Below are 15,526 nucleotides of genomic sequence, written 5' to 3'. Positions count from 1 at the left end.
AACGCTTGTGAGAGGACCTACCAAGTGGGTCAAAAGGTGTGGGTACTGGTCCCCGTACCACAGGACAAGCTTCAGGCAGCCTGGGAAGGCCCATACCTCGTGTACCAGCAGCTCAACCCTGTGACGTACCTGGTCACCCTGGACCCTGCCCGTGGAAGGCGGAAGCCCTTCCATGTGAACATGATGAAGGCACATCATGAGCGGGAGGCATGTGCGCTCCCCGTGTGCAACCTGCCCGAGGAGGGAGAAGCGGAAACCCTCTTGGATATGCTAGCCCAGGTTAGGGCAGGCGGATCCATTGAGGATGTGGAGGTTGGCCACCAGCTCTTGGAAGACCAACGGTCCCTGCTGTGGGCCACCCTCCTCCCCTTCCGGGGGTTGTTTACCAACCAGCCCGGAAGGACTGACTTGGCTGTCCATCACGTGGACACTGGGGATCATCCCCCGATCCGGCGTTCAGCATATCGGGTCTCCCTGGAGGTGCAGCAACACATGCGCCAGGAGATTGACGAGATGCTGAAGCTGGGGGTGATCCAGGCATCCAACAGCGCTTGGGCCTCGCCTGTAGTCCTCGTCCCTAAGAAGGACCGAACCACTCGGTTCTGCGTGGACTACAGGGGGCTCAATGCTGTCACGGTCGCCGATGCGTACCCAATGCCACGCATCGATGACCTGCTCGATCAGTTGGCCGGGGCTCAGTACCTGACCATCATGGACCTGAGCCGGGGATATTGGCAGATCCCCCTGACTCGCAAGGCCAGGGAACGCTCTGCCTTTATTACCCCATTTGGACTGTACGAGTCCACGGTGATGCCATTCGGGATGAGGAATGCCCCTGCCACTTTCCAGCGGATGGTCAACACCCTGCTCAAGGGACTTGAAGGGTACGCGGCCGCGTACCTGGATGACATTGCCGTCTTCAGTCCCACCTGGGAGGACCACCTAGAGCATCTAGCACAGGTGCTCCGGCGGATCCACCGGGCAGGTTTGACCATCAAGCCGGGAAAGTGTCAGCTGGCCATGAGCGAGGTCCAGTACCTCGGTCACCGGGTAGGTGGGAGAACACTGAAGCCCGAGCCTGAGAAAGTGGAAGCCATCGCATCCTGGCCCACCCCCAGGACCAAGAAGCAGGTGATGTCCTTCTTGGGGACCGCTGGGTACTATAGGAGGTTTGTTCCATGCTATAGTAGCCTGGCAAAGCCCTTGACGGACCTCACCAAGAAGAAGCTGCCCTCTGCAGTCGATTGGACAATGGACTGCGAGACAGCCTTCCGGGCCCTAAAGGACGCCCTGTCCAGCCCGCCCGTGCTACAGGCAGCCGACTTCACGCGGCCGTTTGTAGTACAGACCGACGCCAGTGACTTCGGCCTCGGTGCGGTGCTCAGCCAGGTGGACTCTGCGAGCCAAGAGCACCCGGTCTTGTACCTGAGCAGGAAGCTGTTACCAAGGGAAGTTGCCCATTCCACGATGGAGAAGGAGTGCCTGGCCATAGTGTGGGCCCTGCAGCGTCTGCAACCCTATCTATACGGGCGCCACTTCATCGTGGAGACGGACCACAATCCCCTCAGCTGGTTGCACACCGTCTCTGGGACGAATGGGCGATTGTTGCGATGGAGCCTTGCGCTCCAGCAATACAACTTCACCATTCGCCACAAAAGGGGCCGTGACCACGGTAACGCAGACGGGCTGTCCCGACAAGGAGAGGTCGCGGACGGGCGCACGGGGGAACACCGGAGTGTGCTGCCCCCTAGCGCCCTCAAAAGGGGGGAGGTGTGAGGCAAATCCCGGGATATGAAGATGAATTATGACTCCAGTCATAATCCCTCATCACTCCCTGGCAGTGCCCCCTCCCTTCTTGTTCTCAGTGTTCCACTTAAGCTGGTGTCACACATAACGACGACGACAACGACGTCGCTGCTACGTCACCATTTTCTGTGACGTTGCAGCGACGTCCCGTCGCTGTCGCTGTGTGTGACATCCAGCAACGACCTGGCCCCTGCTGTGAGGTCGCCGGTCGTTGCTGAATGTCCAGCTTCATTTTTTGGTCGTCACTCTCCCGCTGTGACACACACATCGCTGTGTGTGACAGCGAGAGAGCGACGAAATGAAGCGATCAGGAGCCGGCACTGGCAGCTGCGGTAAGCTGTAACCAGCGTAAACATCGGGTAACCAAGGGAAGACCTTTCCCTGGTTACCCGATGTTTACGCTGGTTACCAGCCTCCGCTCTTGCTGCCAGCGCCGGCTCCTGCACTGTGACATGTGGCTGCAGTATGCATCGGGTAATTAACCCGATGCATACTGTAGCAAGGAGAGCAAGGAGCCAGCGCTAAGCAGTGCGCGCGGCTCCCTGCTCTCTGCACTGTGACATGTAGCTGCAGCACACATCGGGTTAATTAACCCGATGTGTGCTGCAGGAGAGCAAGGAGCCAGCGCTAAGCGCGGCTCCCTGCTCTCTGAACTGTGACATGTAGCTGCAGCACACATCGGGTTAATTAACCCGATGTGTACTGTAGGAGAGCAAGGAGCCAGCGCTAAGCGCGGCTCCCTGCTCTCTGCACATGTAGCACAGCGACGTTATGATCGCTGCTTCTGCTGTGTTTGACAGCTAAGCAGCGATCATAACAGCGACTTACAAGGTCGCTGTTACGTCACCGAAAATGGTGACGTAACAGCGACGTCGTTGTCGCTGTCGTTTAGTGTGACACCAGCTTTACACCTCCATGGCCATGTCCTGTGATATGGAAATGAGGTGGTGTGGGAACAATGGACACAGGATGACTCCCTGCCGTCACCCTGTAACAAGAGTTGTATCTCATTAGCAAGGCTATGGAAATAGCCAGACAGAACGACTCCAGTAAAAAATGGTTCATATCTCGCAAGCCATATTTCCGATAAATATGGCAACCATAAAAATGGTGTCTCCGCATGCGGACGATGCCGGCACACCCTTTTTATGGGAGCAGGACATTGGGAAATGCCCCAGGCGTGATATCAGCCAATGGGGAACTGGCAGACAGGTCATGAGTCCCCTCGTTCTGTGGCTAAATTCATAGCTGTCACAATGAGAGCGTTGGCGTCCGCCTACGACGCTCCCAGGCAAAGTTATGGCCCATATTCCATGTTGGGATATTGTCCATAACTCAAGCCAGGGGTGGAGCAGTGCTCCCTGTGAGGTCACGAAGGTAGGAGGGGACCTGGATTTGGCCAGGTTGATAACCCTACTTCGGCCATTTTCCAGTGTTCTTTCGCTGGGGGTCACGTGTAGGAAACATCTGTGGGAGTTCCTGGAAACCTGGTCTACAGCGCCCCCCTGTGGCCAGACGCAACAAGGTAACTGCTGGAACTGTGTATGCCTGTTTGTAACCCATGCTTTGATTGTAACTGTACTCTGACATATGTATATTCTGTAGATTCCCTATTGTATATATTGTAGTTTCTAGTGTGCTTTAGGCTGATTAAATTATATAATTAATCTTGGGCTGTTCTGTTATCTCGATCTTGAATCCCACGTCTGTGTGTTCGGCTAATAGTTACCGTAAATCGGTTGGTGGCAGCGAATTGTGCCAAGGATTATTGTGGGGAGGCCAGTGAGATTCGGGGAGATTTTATATATTCCGCCCGCGGAGGTCGGGGGAATATATACCTTACTCTCACCGGGGACCCTTCAATAATCGGCATAAGTAGTATAGCGGCCTCCTTGCTTATGGTCGGGCAATTCCATAATTGGCCTGACTATAAGAGGGGCGCTAGAGAGCGCGTCACGTGCTCTGTCTGTCGGTCGGGAGGTATAAAGGAGGGGTGACCCCCACTTGTTACCCCCCGATTGTGACGTACTGGTAGCCAGCGCGGGGGATTTCTGAGTGACCCCCCGGTGGTTTGTGACAATTAACTCTTCAATCACTGTCTAATGTTGCATTAAAATTCTACCTAGATGAATTATTGTGCTACCAGCTGTATTATTGGTACTAACCCGAAAGCCCCTGAATCCAGGCAGCAGTATGTTTTTTACTCAAGGCTGAGGTGAGGGGTAGGCTGATATGTTCTGTACAGTCATAAAATGCTGCCTATCACTCTGATTTTTAGGGACTGTATGCAATGCACTTTCATTCTTGGGCTCCACTGCTGCATACTTTGCTCCTGTTTCACTGTCCTCTTAAAGGCGCAAAAAATGTAATGTGTTCTAACTTAGAGTGACCATGCATCTATTGGTGCTGTTTAGCTCTGTTCTCTTCAACATTTTTTAATTCAATCTTTAGCCGCTTTATGACCTATGATGTACCAGTAAGTCATAGGTTGTGTGTGTCCCTTTAATGCTGGCTCGCATGGCAAGTCTGCATGTTTCCCCCGCACATGTCGACTTCTGCGTCATCCACATACCTGGGCAAAATCCCGAGCCTGCGCAGAGACCTTGACGTTTTGCACATGTGCACTTATGTATTAGGTTCTGCCTGTAGTAGGGCAGAGTAATGAACGCCTGTGCCAACCAGCTCTGCACAGGCGCAAGATTTCACTTGACTATGTGGATGATGCAGGAGGCGTCATCCACGTCAATCATAGCAAGAGGACGGCTATCAGAGCAGAGAAGAGGGACAGCCGCAAGCCCATCGGACCGGACTGTACAGATTTTCATACAGTGTGGGAGGTTTTCAAAATGTATTTGGGGGTATACAGTAGGAGTCAGGGGATAATATGCACCTTTATGGAACACATCACAGGTGCTGATGAAGGTAGTAGTTTTAGTTTATACATGAAAAATGTGGTGACAGGTTCCCTTTAAACAAAAAAAAACTATACAAGTTTGGTATCTACGAGCTTGTACTAAGCTGGGGAATTATACTGCAAGGTCAGTTTTACCATATAGTGAACATGGTAAATAAAAAAACACTCCCATCAAAGTTTTTATTCTCCAAATTAATTGCAGTAATCATATTATATAGCACTGTGTATTTACAATTACTCACCTTGCCTTTCTACCCAGTTAATTCTTCTGTCACATTAGGTCTATGACATCACGTGATTAAAAATTGACTACCTGAATCCTTTTAACTTAGTGTTTCCCAAATTCCAGTCCTCAGGGCCCCCGAAAAGATCACGTTTTGAGGATTTCCTTAGCATTACACAGGTGATGGAATCTTATCTAGATATCAGAAATTGCCACATTTTCTCTCATCTGTGCAATACGAATGAAATCCTGAATACATAACCTGTTGGTGGCCCTGAAGACTGGAGTTTGGGAAACATTGTTCTAAGCTCTATGTATAAACATGAAGTCTCTTTTCCCTGCCTGATTCAAGAGTCACTTCTAAAGTCCCTGGCAGGGAGAGGAGGGAGCAGCTTCAATAAGGGACAAGAGACTTCCTGTTTCTACATAGAGCAGGGAAAAGAGACAAATTTACTGGTAGAAAGGTAAAAATGAGCAATTATAAGAACACAGAGCTCTAAAGTATGATGATTGCAATATATTACGAGGATACAAACTTTGATGTTAGTGCTTTTTTTAAAAAAAAAAAAAAAAAGGTTTTCAGCTCTTCAGTTTGGTCACTTGGTCCAAAGTGATCCCCATACCAGGAGTTAATGGTGTCTCTATGTTCTTAAGGAGTCACCATCTCTTGGCGGGACTCATTTGCATCTGCCTGCAAGCATGCTTTGGATTGAATAGAGCAGCATGCTTGCATACATTAAAGGGTTATTTCTGAAATGATTTAAAGAGGGGGGCTTCAGAACCCCAATAACAGGGCTTTGTAGAGTCCATTCTTAAGTGGAGTGAAAATGCAGATGAATGGCTTCCACTCCATTGATTGTCTATGGGACTCCCACAATCTACAATGAACTCGCTGCCGCCCGACCACCGTGCGGAGCTGCCGCCCGACCACCGTGCGGAGCTGCCGCCCGACCACCGTGCGGAGCTGCCGCCCGACCACCGTGCGGAGCTGCCGCCCGACCACCGTGCGGAGCTGCCGCCCGACCACCGTGCGGAGCTGCCGCCTGACCTACACCCCACCTATTGTCTCCTCCCCATAATCCTATAGAATGTAAGCCCGCAAGGGTAGGGCCCTCTTCCCTCTGTACTAGTCTGTCTACTGTAACTTGTATACGTATTTTGTATGTAACCCCCTTCTCATGTACAGCACCATGGAATTAATGGTGCTCTATAAATAAATAATAATAATAATAATAATAAATAAGGCGTGTTGTACTCCGGGGACTGCTGGAAAAAGATACATTAAATGTTCATAGGTCTATGGACAACTCTTTGCTCTATGAAAGCCAGAGCTCTGCACAGACCAGTTCTTGGTGAATTCAGTTCTGAGGAACGCTGGCTGTCTAAACTTGATTAACAGGTTTGGACCCATATGTATATATTATGTACCTTCTATAACATTATGGTAAGGAGTCGCAAGAATAAATTTCAATTTTCTCATTTACCTGAAGGCCTACTCGAATTCTTTTAGTCAGAGCCCCTTCTGGGAAGGACGCCTGAACTCGAGGGACTGTTGTACTCTTCAGGATTCCACCTTCGGGTCCAATCTGGTTACTCTCTTGCTTTATCCGAGACACAACAGCAAAATATTGTGGGAAATCCTTTGTAACAATTCTACATATTCTCTTCTTTTCCAGTTCTTCTGCGCTGTCCAATTCTTAAGTAACAAAGAAAAATATCCTGAAGTCAACATAATTTTTTAAACTCCTCAAAACCAGTGACAATTAAGTGACACAATTGTCCTTGAAGTTAAAAATATTAAGTTCTGCAAAATACATTTGTAAAGCATCTGTCATACACAGCTATTTACACCTTTTAAAATAGCAATGGACCATTACTTAGTATATGACATTTATTATATTGATCGTGGTTGATGCAATGCTTTTTCTTATTCTAATACTATAAATTAATTAAAATTATGGTTTTTAAAACAGTCATGTAATGTCCACACACAAGGTTTATTATGTGCAGGCTACACCTTCAAAAGTGGAGGATGAATTTGTAATGACATAGAATACATGACTTTTAATGGTAGTTGCTTTTTACAATTTTAATTTTACTTTATGATTTTTAATTTATTAAAGAAGCACTCCCATCAAAGTTTTTATCCTCTTAATATTTTGCAACATCATATTATATAGCACTGTGTACTTACAATTGCTTATTTTTCCCTTCTACCTAGTTAATTCTTCTTTTTTCCATTAGGTCTATGACTTGCCATGATTGAAAACAGACCATATGAATCTTTCTAAGCTCTATATAGAAACAAGTAGTCTCTTTTCTGTGCATGAGTCATCTACTAACCCAGCTGCTCAGCTCCCCCTGCCAGGATGCCAGGAACATTGCAGTGATGTAGAATTGTAATTCAAATGATGACTCATGGAGGGAAAATAGATTTCCTGCTTCTACATATTGCTTAGAAGGATTCGAATAGTCTGTTTTTAATCACATGATGTCATAGAACTAATGGAAAAGAGAAGAATTAACTGGGTGGACAGGCAATATGAAAATTTGCAAATGCACATTGCTATATAATGTGATGACTGCAACACATATAGAGGATGACATTTTTGACCGGAGTGATTCTTTAATTATAAGAACCATTTTCCAGAAGACTTCGCTTTCCTTTATATATACACACATATATATATATATATATATATATATATATATATATATATATATATATAGCTCAAAAAAATAAAAGGAACACTTCAACAGCACAATGGTATTTTACTGTTTCCTTTATTTTTTTGAGCAGTATCTATCTATCTATATATATATTATATATTATATATATATATATATATATATATGTATATATATATATATATATATATATATATATATATATATATATATATACACTGTATATATGAGAAGCAGGTACATAGCAGAATTTTTAGCCAAAATATCTATCAAGCCCAAGCTGTGCTTCCCTTTCCCCCAGCCCTTATGGTTTGTTGCATTTGAAAATTCTATGCCCTTGATGTTAAGGTGATAACAACTGTAAGAGCTAAAGAGGATTTGTGAGCAGATTGCAGACTATAAACTTCATACATTTTTAATAGCGTTTTTAGACCTGAAGAGGCAGATGTACTTACTTTGAAAAATGCATGTCAGAATAGCTCTATACTACTTTTTTCTTATTTTTCCTAATGAAAAGGAGTCTACAGAGCTTTGAGCATAACATAAGGACCAATTCTTAAATTACTGTATTGTACTCTACAGAGGAGTAAGTTTTACCTTCATCCATGCCGTTCAGCAATTCAGTCAGCTCTTCCAGTTTGCAGTCGTATTGATGCTCCTTCCAAGATTCTCCGTTCTCACTTCTCAGTACAATCAATTCCCTTTCTTTGCTTCTCATTGATCCGAAATGGGGGATTTCTACTATGACAGGTCTGCACAGAAAAAAAAAGTCACTTTAAAAACAAAAACACCAACGTCCAAGACACCAAACCCTCTACAGCAAAATGATGTAAAAGAGAAAAAAATAAATGAAATCAAACGAAAACCAAAAAGCTGCAGAATCCATCAGATTGTAAGTAACTAATTTGAAGCATAGCTTCTATCTTGATACTGTTCAAGTGCTCTTCACATGAGAATCATTGTAAGGCTTAATCTTATTTACTTCGAAGGTTTGTTTTAATTGGCTACTGACGACTGATTTTGCAGCTTTCTTGGTTGATTAATAGACAGTATCCATATTCTCCTACAGAGGTTGTACATATGTCATCCAAGCTGTAAATTGCAAAAGAAGCACAGAGCAAATTTTTAGAAGGAGAATATATCATCGTATGGAACCGCATCTGTTGACTCGATCTTTTCATTTCCTATTTAGAGCTAAGGAATTAGGTTGTTTGGAGTAAATCTTCCATGTAATCCTGTAGACATACAAACATAGGAGACTGGACATACTTTAGCCAAAGAAATGAACACAGGGCAATGGCAAGGGCAATACAATCTTTGCAGGTTAATAGGTCAGATACTGTCTGCTTTTCGTCAGAGACTACATAATCATTGTGCATGGTGTAGAATGAGACTGTTCGGAGAGAAGGTATTTCACAGTCGTTTCATCATTTCAACTTTTATCAAATTTTAGAATTTGTTCAGTAAGTTTTATTATAAGTGCAAGCCATGACTTATAAACACAACTTTTCTAAAAAAAAATGTTACTATCTCAGTAAAAAAAAAAGTCAATCCGAAAATAAAAAGAAGTCACTGAGTTGTTGCCTTATTTCATTTTGCTAAACGTTCCACTGAACCATTTCCTAGTTTTATCTGTTCAATGACAGACTGGTAACAACAGAACCCTCCTATAATCTGTGCGGGTCCCCCCCCCCGATCCTTGGGCGTGTAATTCACACTTCTCATACAGCCAAATCAGATACCCACACTTTGCACTGACGAGGGGCAATCACCCCGAAACACCGTGTCTGCAAATTGGGATTCTGATCTGGCATATATCCTATGTCATATGAAAAGGCTTGTTAAAATGCCAATTTTGACTTTTAGGATTACTACTTCCAATAGGTGGCGCTAGAGTTTGCTTCCTTTCCTGGAGAAACAATTTGAATAATTCCCACTGTACATTCATGATCCCTTTAAAGGGACTCTTACCCATAAATTGCACCGGACCCAAAAGATAAAAACGAAAAGCCCAAACGTATGTATTGCATGTTTGTGGTGTTGCTTCTTCAGGGGGGTGAGGTTGGTCTTTATTGTATGCTATATATTATTCTTTGGGAGGATATCCTATTGTACCCACAACGGTTTTTAATTTCCATATGTGAGTCGTTTTAGTTATAGTAACAATAGTGATCTGTACCCCCAGCTGCTGTGTTTTTCCAAAAATAAGACAGTGTGTTATATTATTTTTGTTTCCAAAAAAGGGCTAGGGCTTATTTTTTTTTCTATGAACAACAATCACACATTTATGCTTCCATTTACCTTGAAGGTGTATGGCCAGCTTCAGCTTGAAGGTGTGGGCAGCTTTAGGGTTAGTAATCTTAACCCTAACCTACATTCACAATTGCTGGTGTAGTGTCAGTGTCTCTTATGGTAACACTTACTGGCACTCTCAAAACACTTTGTGTCGCAGTGGCACTCTTCTTCTCTATGAGGCCGGGAGGGGGCAGAAGGAGGACGTTTGGAACGGGACTCGCGAACGGTGGTTGTGACATCACACCTGGCTGCTTCTACTGGAGCGAGCAGAGTTGGCTGGGGAAGTGGGATCCAAGAGGCGGCAGGAGGGTTGGAGGAGGTGGGACCCTGGAGCAGCAGCCAAGACCACACCATAGCGCAGTAGCGGCCGGGAGGTTGGAACTAGGTAGCAACACTCAGGAGGCAGGACTCGGGAGTGGGTGAGCATGTTTTAACCTGCAAAGCTTCTCATGAGCCAGATCAGAAACCCCATACTTTGACTGATGAGGGGCAAGCACCCCGAAACACCGTGTCTGCAAATTGGGATTCTGATCTGGCTTATATATCCTAGGTCATATGCAAAGGATTGTTAAAAATCCACATTTGACTTTTAGGATCGCTACTTCCAATAGGTGGCACTGCGCTAGAGTTTGTCTCCATTCCTGGAGAGATAACTTGAATATTCCCCAGAGGGGCGTAGCAGCTATAAGTCCCCTTACTTTACTAGCAGCCAGACTGGCTTGCAAAGTCTCCTTAAGGAGAATAGTGTTCCCCCGTGGTCCCCACAAAGCTTCTCATGAGCCAGATCAGACACCCCATACTTTGCACTGACGAGGGGCAAGCAACCCGAAACACCGTGTCTGCAAATTGGGATTCTGATCTGGCTTATATCCTAGGTCATATGCAAAGGATTGTTAAAAATCCACATTTGACTTTTAGGATCGCTACTTCCAATAGGTGGCGCTGCGCTAGAGTTTATCTCCATTCCTGAAGAGATAATTTGAATAGTAGGAGGAAGCACTAGGACAATTTGGGAGCTACATTATGCCTATTCCAGTGCCTCCAGTGTTAGGTTAGGTGTCCATGATGTTAGTGACATAACCTAGCACCACGTGACATAACTTAGCGCTGGAGGCGCTGACTAACTAGGGCTTATATTTAAAGCCTACTCCAAAAATCCCTAAAAATCAAGCTAGGACTTACTTTTGGAAAAACAGGGTATCTACCTCACTATACACATTTCAATGGCTGTATTATATTTACCCAGACTTTCTAGTGCTGTCTTAATTTATCTTGTCCATTTTATATGATTAATTAAAGTAATACTGTTTTTAGCTTTATACTCCAATGCTCTCCTTTACATCTCCATTCATGGAGTGGCTTATGGATCCTTTCTCATATTTTTGGTAATTTTGTGATCCCAATTTTTTTCACAATATTCAGTTATTGGAAGGTACCGTATATTTTTCAAAAATCAAGCCAAAATTAATCTTTTCCAACAAACCTTTATATTATTCTGCTCAGCTTCTCTATACTGTACAGTCCATAAAGCGGCCTAAATGTACAACATGACAGGTTCCCTTTAAGTTCACAATTGGGTGTCAGCATTAACCTCGCCAAAAAGGTATATCCCTACATACGCTCACACTGTCCAGGCAGTGCTTCCAGCATAATAAAGCCTGGAAGTGCTGCGTATATTCGGGCACCAATGCTAGACCATGGCAGGAGAAAGCAACCTAGACAATGAGCTATAAATAAGGTAAAGTAAAGGAAGTAAATTGAGAACGTTCTTGCTTTCTAGGCACTTTCTAATTAAGATGGAAATCTAATATATAAAGCTGAATGTGTGTATGTGTGTGTGTGTGTGTGTGTGTGTGTGTGTATGTCCGGGATTGGCATCCGCACCGTCGCAGATACAGCCACAAAATTTTGCACACTCACACTTCTGGACCCCGAGAGCGTCATAGGCTATGTTTTGAGGGGAAATTTTAACCCTGCTCTTTACAGTTATTCGCCAAAAAACCTGCCTCCATTAAAGCGAATGGAGCTGGGAGCCACAGTGCAGCCAGAACTTCAGAAGAATACGCAGCCATGCCCTTATATGGAATGTTGGCGTGTCACAATGCAGCCAGGGAAAGAGACAGACAGGGTAAGAAACAGACAGACAGGGTAAGAGACAGACACAAAGAGACAGACACAGACAAAGAGACAGACTGACAGGGAAAGAGACAGACAGGGAAAGAGAAGGAAAGAGAGAGACAGGTTAAGAGACAGACACAGACAGGTAAAGAGACAGACACAGACAAAGAGACAGAAAGACACAGGGAAACAGACAGACAGGGAAAGAGAGGGAAAGAGACAGACAGAGAAAGAGAGGGAAAGAGACAGACAGGGAAAGTGACAGAGATAGACAGACAAGGAAAGAGATAGATAGACAGACAGGGAAAGAGATTGAGACAGACAGAGAAAGAGACAGAGACAGTCAGAGACAGACAGGGAAAGAGACAGACAGACAAAGAGATAGAGAGAGAGACAGGGAAAGAGACAGACAGACAAAGATAGAGAGAGAGACAGGGAAAGAGACAGACAGACAAAGATAGAGACAGAGAGATATATACAGAGGGGGAGACAGACAGAGAATGGGAGAGAAACAGAGAGACAGTTACTATCCCGGGCGTTAATATATTCTATTTATACATTCTATCCCGGGAATGTTAATACATTCTATTTAGTTAACAGCAGTTATTAACCCGGGCGAAGCCGGGTAGTACAGCTAGTAACCTAGTAAATTTGCTTAGAAAAGCAGGGCTTCTTTGAGACAAGGCCATGGGCAAGATCAATACAGACCTTCTACATGATTGCAGATCCACATCTTGTAAAAATCAGGGCATGGTTACATTTATGGTTTACATCTGAACACTATTTTTTCAGTTTAAATAATATAAAATACAATCTGCATAAAAAGTTATGAAACTCGATAAATTACCATGTACAGTCTTAAACATTCCCAGACGAGCTGACATTTCTGAAATCTTCCTCTGGAACTCGCTATCTAAAGATCTATCCCTTACAGGTGAGTTGAGCATACATAACACAATGTTCATTCTCGGAAATATACATTCTGAGAAAGTAAGCTTTACTTAGCTGCAGAGTACCATATATCAGAGTATATCATCAGGGCAAGCTGTATACATAAGAAGCAGGGAATGCTGAGACATGTACACTCCAACTGTAGATTTATATTTCTACAAGATAATCGGGAGAGTAATGATCAATTATCCAAGACGTGCGACTGCGACTGGGCCCATGCTGGAGGGGGGCCTGCTAATGAAAGCCCCGTTTTCAGGTGAATGTGTGTCCGAGGATGCACATTCAGCTGAAGTGTATTGTGGTGCAGAGAGCCACCAACTTTTTGCCCCAGAATAGCAATAGTGACCGCCAGCCTATCAAAGGTCTGGCAGCTAACATTGCCCTTCACGGGCCTCGCATGACGTCACTGCCATGTACCTCCCATCCCTTGCTCCAGCTATAGAGGAGGAAGAGGGCACTGCTGCAGGTAAGAAGTATTGTTTTTATTATTTTTTTCTGTTTGAGGAGAACTCAAGGAGAGGGGCTGTTATTATAGGAAAGGGTCAGGACGGGGGCCATTATTACAGGAAGGGACCATAACAGGGGACATTATTATAGCAAGGGGTGAAGATGGGAGACACTACAGGAAGGGGGCAAGATGGGGAACATTTTTAAAAAATTGGGCCAGCATGGCGGACATTATTACATGAATGGCCCAGGATAGAGGACATTATGTCAAGATGGGGAAGTTATTACAGGATGGGGGACATTATGTTAGGAAGGGCCCAGAATTAGGGACATTATTAAATAAAGAGGCCAATAAGGGGATAATTATGACAGTATGGGGGCCATTACTACAGGGGATAGACCTGACTAACATGCTGGTGGGGAACCCTATTCACATCTTGCACCAGGTCCCATAGCACTCTAGGTAAGCCACTCAAGATAATTATAGCAAAATATTTGTACAGCTGCTCAACTCAACACTGTACAAAGATATAATGGTTTTTTTTCCCCTGTACATAGATTATATCCGTATGTAAACATAATAGGTAAACATCTGAATTGTGGATTCCTTGTGCATGACCTTCCAATTTTGTGTCCGGCATTGTTAAACGTCATCATTTACAAATGGTCACTTCATGGGGACAATTGTGACTTACAACATCCTAATTGGAATATTAGGAGTCACGAGCGGTCCTAACACTTGAGATCTCATTTAGTTGCCTAATATGCTTCCACTACTTACAACAGTACATGACCACTCTGAACGTTACCAGAAAAAGCTAAACAAATGTTGGAACGTGTTCAATGTCATTTACTTAGTAATGATTAACTTAGTGATTCTCATGTGTTTCATAAACTATAACTAATTACTCACAGTTGTGCCCTATCGTTGTATACCTTTATCTAGTATTGTACCTACATATACTGAAATATATAACAATGCATTGTTGCATGAGGATATTGTTTCTCTTTTCTCTTAAATTATCGATAAAACCAAATTTTGATTTAGGGTGATCCTAAAGCCCGCTTTACAAGCTTCAATATATCTCACAATCCGTCGTTGGGGTCAAGTTGTAAGTGACGCACATCCGGCATTGTTTGTGAGGTATCTGCGTGTGACATCTACGTGCGATCAGGATTGAACGCAAAACCGTTGATCGCAAACACATCGTATCTTTGTCTAGAATTGAGCGTTTTGTTGCATGAACCTAGTTAATTGTAACGTGTGACATCCCTCATACGATTTTGGTGTCTGATGCTATGTGCGCAGGTGTGCGCTCTGCACCGCAGCTTAAAAAAGGTCCGCTTCAGAACGCAGCTGAAAAGCTGAAGTGCCTCACATTGTCTGTCATTCACTAATCTCTGTCAGTCGGTCACTATCTCTGTCCCTCTCTCTCTGTCCATGTCAGTCTATCCCCCTCTCTCATACTCACCGATCCCCGACGCTGCACGGCATTCACACTGCTATGGCGGCTTTTACTGTTTTGAAAAAGCCGGCCGCCCATTAAACAATCTCGTATTCCCTGCTAAACCCGCCCACCGACGCCTATGATTGGTTACAGTGAGACACGCCCCCACGCTGAGTGACAGGTGTCTCACTGCACCCAATCACAGCAGCCGGTGGGCGGGTCTATACTGTGCAGTGAAATAAATAATTAAATAATTTAAAAAAACGGCGTGCAGTCCCCCCCAATTTTAAAACCAGCCAGATAAAGCCATACGGCTGAAGGCTGGTATTCTCAGGATGGGGAGCTCCACGTTATGGGGAGCCCCCCAGCCTAACAATATCAGTCAGCAGCCGCCCAGAATTGCCGCATACATTAGATGCGACAGTTCTGGGACTGTACCCGGCTCTTCCCGATTTGCCCTGGTGCGTTGGCAAATCGGGGTAATAAGGAGTTATAGGCAGCCCATAGCTGCCAATAAGTCCTAGATTAATCATGTTAAGCGTCTATGAGACACCTTCCATGATTAATCTGTAAATTACAGTAAATAAACACACACACACGAAAAAAATCATTTATTTGAAATAAAAAACACAAACA

General features: G+C 44.5%; 1 protein-coding gene across 30 annotated transcripts in view; it reads right to left on the bottom strand.

Annotated features, from left to right (window-relative positions):
- ANK3 (ankyrin 3) overlaps window positions 1-15,526 on the bottom strand; it is a 1,059,766-nt gene that overhangs the window by 71,232 nt on the left and 973,008 nt on the right. For all 30 annotated transcript variants that reach the window (XM_075348673.1, XM_075348677.1, XM_075348666.1 and 27 more), the window contains 2 exons: window positions 8,229-8,383; window positions 6,428-6,639 (listed from right to left, as the gene is read on the bottom strand). In XM_075348673.1, the coding sequence (XP_075204788.1) occupies window positions 6,428-6,639; window positions 8,229-8,383 (367 nt within the window). The remainder of the gene's footprint in view (window positions 1-6,427; window positions 6,640-8,228; window positions 8,384-15,526) is intronic.

The sequence above is a fragment of the Anomaloglossus baeobatrachus genome, chromosome 5, assembly GCF_048569485.1.
Source record: "Anomaloglossus baeobatrachus isolate aAnoBae1 chromosome 5, aAnoBae1.hap1, whole genome shotgun sequence".
Classification (NCBI taxonomy): Eukaryota; Metazoa; Chordata; class Amphibia; order Anura; family Aromobatidae; genus Anomaloglossus; species Anomaloglossus baeobatrachus.
This window is presented reverse-complemented; position numbering and strand designations above follow the sequence as displayed.